General features: G+C 51.7%; 1 protein-coding gene across 1 annotated transcript; it reads right to left on the reverse strand.

Moving 5' to 3' along the window:
- Window positions 1–3433: 3433 nt before the first annotated feature.
- Window positions 3434–4387, reverse strand: LOC104617690 (brother of CDO-like; the record flags this gene model as incomplete). Its single annotated transcript, XM_010283072.1, is given in 3 exon segments — window positions 3434–3544; window positions 3546–3829; window positions 4214–4387. Coding segments are annotated over 3 exon segments (569 nt in total), but the record flags the coding sequence as incomplete, so codon positions are not given.
- Window positions 4388–8125: the final 3738 nt, after the last annotated feature.

Genomic DNA, 8125 nt, shown 5'->3' on the forward strand with positions numbered 1-8125 from the left:
CGGCCCCACCAGAGCCCGCTGCAGCCATACCTTTTTCATATAGCACGACCACGCAGGAGCAGGGCTGGAGCAGGGCTTCTGGCATGATGGCAAAGTTGCCACCTGCAAGCGGGCAGAGAAAATACCTTTCTCTTACCCGTGGCTCTCAGCCAGGCTTAGGGCCTGGCTTGGAAAACCAGGAATACCACTGCCTCATCCACTCAAGCTGTCTCGGACTCCAACCCATCGCTGCCAGGCAGAAGGGCTGCCTCAGGGCCACGCAGAGCTGATCTTGTGCAGCACAGCCGGGCCAGCAGTGGTCAGCAGATACCTACATGCACCAATGTGCTACGGGCTGCCAAGGTTGAGTGTGGGATCCTGAGGCAGCCGGTCAGCTCTAACTGGACTCAAAAGTGCCCAAGCAACGCCTGAAGTGCTGCTCCTTTTGTTGCTTTAAGAAATCTTCCCCTTTCTGCAAATCCCTCCTCCCTCCACCCCTCGGCTATACAATAGCTATTTTATCTCCGACGGAGGAATTAAACGCTAGTTTCAACCAGCCCTCTGAGTTAGGGAGAGCAGAGATGGACTCGGCATCGCTACGCCACAGACGGGAGAAGGAGGTATCGGTCCCAAGGCTACGCTGTGGCTGCCAGCATGGCAGTGATGGTTATCTGTTTGCTGACTGTCAGCAAAGCACAAGGAGGCCCTGAGGGACTGGGCACGCACAGCCTGGGGCACTCGAGGGTATTTCCTCCAAAGGAGGAGGAGAGAAAGGAGTGAAAATAGCTTAAAAGTTGGCCAGCTGATGTTACCTACACACCTTGAAACCCAGCAAGACACTTTTTCCAATGACTCCAGGTCCTCTTCCAAAATAAACCTAAACCTTGAAAACATTTCCACACCCCTGCTACTGCTTTCATGCATGTTCTCGTTTCAGTCTCCCCCTGGCCCCTCAAAATAATTTTTGGATGGGGCTAAGATTTTCAGAGGGTTTTCTTTCAGCCCAGCAGATGATCTGGAAGAGATGTATGAACTGCAATGCCAACCTGCCAGGGGCTTCCCTCTCCACCCACAAGACCATGGTCCCCACTGAACCAGCTCAGAGCTAGGCACTCTAGAGGAGGTCTGGAGCAGGAGTGAGACCCCATGACACAACCTCCTACCATAGCTTTTAAATCCAGTCCCACCACAAATCAGTGCCCCCTGTTATTTCAGACCACTGCAAAGCCACTGTTGCAAGCAGCCTCCAGCTTATGAACATGAAACTTGTTATCTGAACCCCTCCAGAAGGTTTCTCTCCTACACCTCCAGCCCCATGTCTTTCCTGGGCTGCCCTCTGTCTCTCTTCACTCACTGACTGCCAAGTCTTCCCCACCTGGGGGCTGCTCTCTATCGCCCAAGGCTGTCCAGGTGCGTGGGACGTGGCCTCTGCCATCCCCAGCTCCACTTGAGGACAGGTAACCTATGCGGCGCTCCACAATGATTTAGTTGTTTGCTCAACCAACCTCTGGCTCCAGTTTGTGAGCTCCACTGAACAGTGCTCCTGATCTCCCCTCAGCAGTAGTGCCTTTGCCACAGCAGGGACTGCAGCAACGGGCAAGTTCCCCTCTTTTGCACCCCCATCCCCAGCTGCAAAAGTTGCCGAAGGTTCTTTGGCTCCTGAAGAAGACTGAGGAATTACTCAGTTATGATTTTGATTTGCCCTGAGGGATGTGGTGGGACCTTCTGGTGCTCTAGGACCTGTTTCCCATTCACCACTGATGCTAGACCAAAGCAGACAGATAGGTCCAACAGCCTTGCTTTGTCCCAGGAAACAGAGCTGGTGGTGGTGGGTTGGGGTGAAGGGAAAAAAAGAGAAGGGGATCAGCCTAAGAAGGAACTAATCAGGCTGAGGAGCTGTGCACACCCTGCTTTCCTAAATGCAAACCATGCCCTTGGTAATCCCCTCCACCTCTCCCCTCCTCTCCTTTCCTCTATAAGGCCACCAGCGCACACAGCCCCCTTTCTGCTCTGGAATGTGTTCTCCGAAACTTAATCTCAGCACGGGGCTCAGGCCAAATCCCCCGATAGATTCAGCCCCGTGACAACCCCCTCCCACCCTGCTTCAGAGCTCAGCAACTCTCCCCTCGCTTTCCCTCTCCTCCTCCTCCCACCCAGCCTGGCCGAAACATTTCACTCCTGATTAATGTATCAGTGACAAGCCAACAGCTCTTGGCTTTAAAGCAAAGCCAGCCCCGACTTTGCACAAACATCTTCACTTCTTCACTTTCTTAAGACTTAGCCCCAAACTCCCCCTTGCTGGGATGACGAAGCCCTTTCCACGCCCAGGGGCTGTCACTGCCAGGGGACGGCGGTCTCCTCTGCATGCACTTGCTCCACCAAAAACTGCACGGGCCTCTGAGAACATCAGACTCTCCGTTGCCAAAGCAAGGGTGGTGCATGCAGAGCCACCCCATTTCGAATCAGGCGTGGGCTGCCCTTTCTCAGATGCATCCAAATACAGCACTTTCTCACATTTGAGCATAACATCTGGGCAAAACGAGGCACCTCCAAGAGAAGTTCCCCACTCTGAGACACCCCCTCCCACACACACACACACACGCGCGCGTCTCCTGGGTCTGTGGCCAGTGCCAGAGGGCAGCAGCGAGGAGCATGTAAGCTCAGAGACAGAAGCAAAGTGGCTCAGAAACAAGGTGGCTCTGCTGCCATGCACTGCAACCTCCTAGGAAGAGGACAAAGCCCTGGAAGGGGGAGCACGCCCTCCTGGGACCAACAGCAGTGGTAATGAATACAGCCTCCTGCCCCTTAAAGACAGTAAGCTCGTTAGGAGCACTTTTAGATACTCTGCTCTCCTGTATCCACCTCCTGCCGACTCCTGCGCCTGCCTTACCAAACGAGGACAGCACAGCCTCTGCCTTCAGCATTGCCATCCAACTGTTCTCCCGCCACCCCCTCACTCACCTTGCATTTTGGCAAGGCATCTTCCCAGTGGCGCAAAGGACCACCAACCACTTATTGCAGATGCTCGGGAGCGCCTCCTCACCACAACCAGACTAACCTTTCCTTGCTGTGAGCGTGGGGGCTGGTACTTTGGCTACGATGAAGCCAGGGGCAACACAAAAAAAGCGCAGGTCCCGCCACAGCACAAGCATGGCAAAGGACTTCACTTTCTGTGAGTCAGGAAGGCAGGAAAACTTAGCAACAGCCCTGCAGAGTTTTGGTCATCAGTACCAGCAGGTGCTTTTTAGTAACCTCAATCAAGAGGCAGCATGACAGTTCAGGAAACCAACCATGCACACAAACCACATCACTCAGGTATTTCCTGCTCTTTGTGGTCTTGCAAAAACTGTCTCTGCAGGATAAGTCTGCATCCTACCATGCAGGAGGACCGCTTGGGTCATCACTGGGCTACAATATGACAGCCAGTCCACAACCAAAAATGCTACAAAGTGGCCTAAGCCAAAGGAGCCCTCCCTTGATGCCGGCGTGAGCAAGTAAGCATGAGTCTCTCAGGGTGCATGAGTGATGGCTCAAGCAATGCAGAGGATGGTGGAAGACTAAAGCTACTCACTAGCTAATGTGACCACTGCAGGGACACTGGCAATGACTCCTTCAGGCACACGAGCAATGCACTGGTATCGCCCCACGGTGTGGTTGTTGAGAGCCGTGATGACGAGTTTTCCTCGCTCAATGTGGATACCCAGCACCTCGTCCGATCCAGCCAGCTCCTTCCCGTTCAGTCTCCAGGTAAGGTTCACTCGGGGGGGGTCCACCACACACCCCAGGCTGACTGGGCCCCCAAGCTTTTGGACAATGGAGACAGGTTGCACTGTGACCTGCAGAGATTCACCTGCACAGAGGGAAAAAATGGGAATAAGAAAGCTCTGTGAGACTCAGCAAAAGAAAGGGCAGAGAAAAAAAACTGCAGTGCTGGTACATTCTGCATTACCCATTGCTGCTGCACCTTCCCCTTAGCTCCCCACACACCCATCTGAGTGCTTGGAGATGCACATCAGCCCCATTTCTTCTTGGCACCACCAGACAGAGATGTCCAACTCTGACTGTATTCCCTTCTCCACTCGAGGAGTGTTTGAACTCAGACCTTTAGTCAAGGCTACTGAGGAAGCAGCAGAGTGAGAAAACCACTTTGTGCTTGAGGCATGGCTGTGCTAACCAGCATCAAAGCAAAACAAACAAAATGGAACAAACGGATTTCTTCCGAACAGAAACTCACTCAGTTTGGTAAAGCAACTAGCGGCTGCGAGGAGGAGGCAAGGGATGGGGGACATGGGTCTCTTCTTTCCACGTGTCATTGCCATCCCATGCAGTGTGTCCTGGGGCAGAGGCGCCCAGGGAAGGGTCCCATAAGCTGCCTCAGGGGATGCAGTGGAGGTGTGGCAGTGGATTCCTGTGGATGACAAGAAACACAATGGATGAAACCCTCAGGCTTCCCTCTGCTTTCCAGCCCTGCCTGGCTTCTGCACCAATATCCCTAAACTCCCAGGGATTCACCGAGCTGGTGGCCTGAGGAGGCTACAGACACTGATGCAAGCACTTCCCTTCTCCAGTCTCTCCTCTAAGCATGGTTGTGGGTCTCCCAAGACATCCCATCCTCAGCCCTTGGTACAAATCTACCTGTGTGCAGACAGATACATACTCACTCTCCTTCCCCGTTTCAGATTTGGCGCAGCGAATGCCTGTATTGTGCCAGCAACTCACACCAGGCAAATTTCAGGAGCAAAATACAAACATTTCCAACAAAGTGTCACTGGAGTTACTCACTAAGTGCTGCTGCCACTTCTTGGCTGTGTCTGGAATATATTCTAGCTTGAACACAAAAGTAAATGAGTAGTACAAGTTCTGAGCTACACGAAAACAGAGGTGATCCTGCAGTTTCATAGTCTCTTCCTGTGACACTGGCCATGTTGCTACTGGGCATACCTATTTTTCAATCCAGAAGTGGAGGGGACACTTTCTCAGGAGAAAAGAAATGCCCAGCTGTAAGTTTGTTTAAATGCAGCACAGTGGGCTGAGGGTGGATTACACTAATTTGGCATAATGCACCTTTATTCTGAACTAAGAGACCCAATCTACAGGAAGATTTCAGATTAACTGTTCTACCTGAAATGCACTGCCTATTTTGAGTTGAACTACCCTGGCTGGACAAACCCCCAGGTTCATATTCGAAAGCATCAACAATCTCCAAAAAATCTGAAGCCCAAGACCACCCATCCCAACCCAGGTTCCTGAGATGTACACTGCAGCAGCTGTTTTGGAGAGACTGTCATGAATGAACACTAAAGCAGACAAGCCAGGTCAGGGGGATTAAAGAGCTAAGTGGCTGCACCAAGAGACATCCTGGATGTCAGACTGAATTCAGCTTCAACCAAGGGCAAAGGGCTGAAGTCAAGGAGAGACTTCCCTCTATGGGCATCGTAATGCAGCTGCAGGATTTTGAGCTCCCTCCAGCTGCAGCACTAAGATGACCTTAGTCATCTTGACCAAGTCTCAAAGGCATTTCAGAATTGCTCCCGTGGCATGTCCACGCTGGCAGGGGAGAAGCCCAAGACCAAACCAACCATAGCAGCCAGCCCAAACAGGAGTTATATGACCTGCTCCCCCTGCAGATACACAATTAACCGCAACCACCATCCTCAAGAGCACCTGGACTCTGCAGAGCAGTACTTCCTACTTGCACAATGGCCACAGCTCAAGCCATCACCTGTTTGAGCATGCCCTTTCCAAACCCAACTCAGACAAGTCCCTTCAAACATAACCTCCAAAATTAAACCTCCTAACTCCTGAAGTAAGGACTGCCACAGATGCCCCATGAGATGCTCAGTAAGTTGTTCAAGGCAAGGCAGATTACTGCTAGCAAGGAACCACAGCATTTGGGGAAATCTCACCAAGCTACACTCAGATGACTCTGCTTGGCCTCTGGTGACAGCAAAGGTGCAAAAGTACAGCGCAGGGTCAATGTCCATGGCTGGCTATGCTGAGGTCCACATTGCAACAGCAAGAATCCAGCTAGCTAGCACGCACCTCTGCAAATTGGACTGTCTTTCTGATAGCTTCACAAGCTGAACCCCTTCACCCCACAAGCCCCAGAGTGCTGCTTGGGGGAGAAGTCATGGAGGAGACATTTGTATAAAGTCGAGAGGAGATAGGAAAAAGAAAAACTACTTCTGAGCTGGTAATTTTAAAAGGAAGCAACTTCAAGTAAAATGACCTGCAGCTGGAGCTTTGCAAACACCACAGAGGATCTTTACATGGCACGTTGCAGGCCAACGTGAGCTCACTCGGCCAGCCTGCCCAGCCGGCTGAAGGCAAGACAGCAGTTTCCCAGGAGTTACAGACCCATGGTTAGTGTGGCCGTAAGCCCAAGATAACAAGCCCTGCTGATAGGTAGGATAAATTAGGTCAAGCTTGGCACTGCCTTACGTGGCTTCTGGGTGGCCAGGTGCATGGACAGAGGTCTGCCATCAAGACGTCAGGCTAGGCATACCCTGAAGGCTCCCAGAAAGATCAAGTAGACTCATATTCTAGCTACTGCAGCCCACAGTCCCGTTACATGTGGAAATCCTCTGTGGGTAACCTCCAGAGCCAAAGCGACAAAACAGCAACTTCCCTCCCATGTGCCTCACCCTTCCTGGTATCACTCTTCTCCCCCAAAGAGGGAAGAGAGTCTCAACAATTTGTCTTTGAGGAGTTTCCCCCCATCAACGAGCACATACTGCTGTATGAGATCCTTTCGCTATTGACTTGACGACCACCTGAGTTACTCAAGTTCATTTCTCCATGTAAGACATTCTCCATGTAAGACTTTCTCATCTGGAAAAGACTTCGAGTTAGTTTAGGTTAGTTGGGCTAACCCTTGCACCATCAGGGTTACTGGGGATAGAAAGCCTTCCACCAATATAGAAGGTACATTTTGGGGTAGGATTTAATGTCTTGCTCGACAGTGCTGGAAGGCTACAGAGCAAAGCTGACTCATTCCCCCTATCTGGATGGGTTTGGCAGCAGGATGGAAAAATGTTGGACAGAAAAGAGTTGTTCCTTGGAGCCCATGCTGGGGGAGAGGGCAGGCAAAAATGTTCCCAACCAGACCTCCCTGCAGCTCTGCGTCGTGCAGAGCCTCTGGCCAGAAGGGCAAAGCCAAAGGCGCAGAAATGTGTAACGGACCCTTCGTGAGCTAGGACCACCCAGGCACACCGATATGACGACTAAACTGGCTGCCCCCAGGTCTGTAAAAAGATGGTGCGGGGCAATAGGTGGGGAGAAAAAAAGGGGAGAGCAAAAAATTTGGCCACAGCACTTGGCAGATTGAACAGGATTGAACAGAGACTGAGGAGAGAAGGTGTGTTGCAACAAGTGTATGGTACCTCCCCAAACCTCCAGGCAGAGTGTGGGTGCTAAATAGGGACATGTGGCCATTTCTTTCACAGCTGAGTGAAGTACAAAAAGTAAATGGCCAGCATAAAAATAATGAGGAAAATGAATGAAAACATCAATTCCAAAAGAACTATTAGGATCCAGGGCCAGATTTCGAAATTCTCAGCTTCCACAATTGAAGCCAGATTTTCAAAAGCATTCAGTTCTTGACATGCTGAGCTCTCCTGAATAGGCAACCAACTTATTTCGATGCCTAAATGGGAGCTGACCTCTTTTGAAAATGCTGCCCTTAAGCAGCCTGCAGTAGTGCAAAGCAAGGAACTTTATTAATCAGGCAGCTTTCGATCTGCCCGGCATCCCTGCAAGCACCCGCCAGAGCGGGCAGCGGCGGGAGAGGCAGCAGAGGTGGGGAGCGGCGGAGGCCCCGGTTGCCTTCCCAGAGCCGGTGGTGCCGGGAAAAAAATTCCCAGAGCCGTTGTGTCGGGGCAGGGGGGCTGCGCCGGGAGACGCAGGGCTGCTGCGTGACAGCGTCCCCCTCTGCCGCCTCCTCTCCCCAAGGCGGGTATGCTACGAGGCACCCCTGACACCACCAGCCTCGACAGCTCCTGCTTCATTGCTATTTGGGGAAAGAAAGAGTTAAAGTCATTTTAAAGAGCTTCAAGGGGGGGAGGGCAAACAAAAAATTATTTGTTTATTTATTTTTAATTCTTTCCTGCCAGGTTAAAATAACAATTTCCTGTCGGTGGAGCTAAGG

The sequence above is a fragment of the Phaethon lepturus genome, unplaced genomic scaffold (assembly GCF_000687285.1).
Source record: "Phaethon lepturus isolate BGI_N335 unplaced genomic scaffold, ASM68728v1 scaffold49822, whole genome shotgun sequence".
Lineage (NCBI taxonomy): Eukaryota > Metazoa > Chordata > Aves > Phaethontiformes > Phaethontidae > Phaethon > Phaethon lepturus.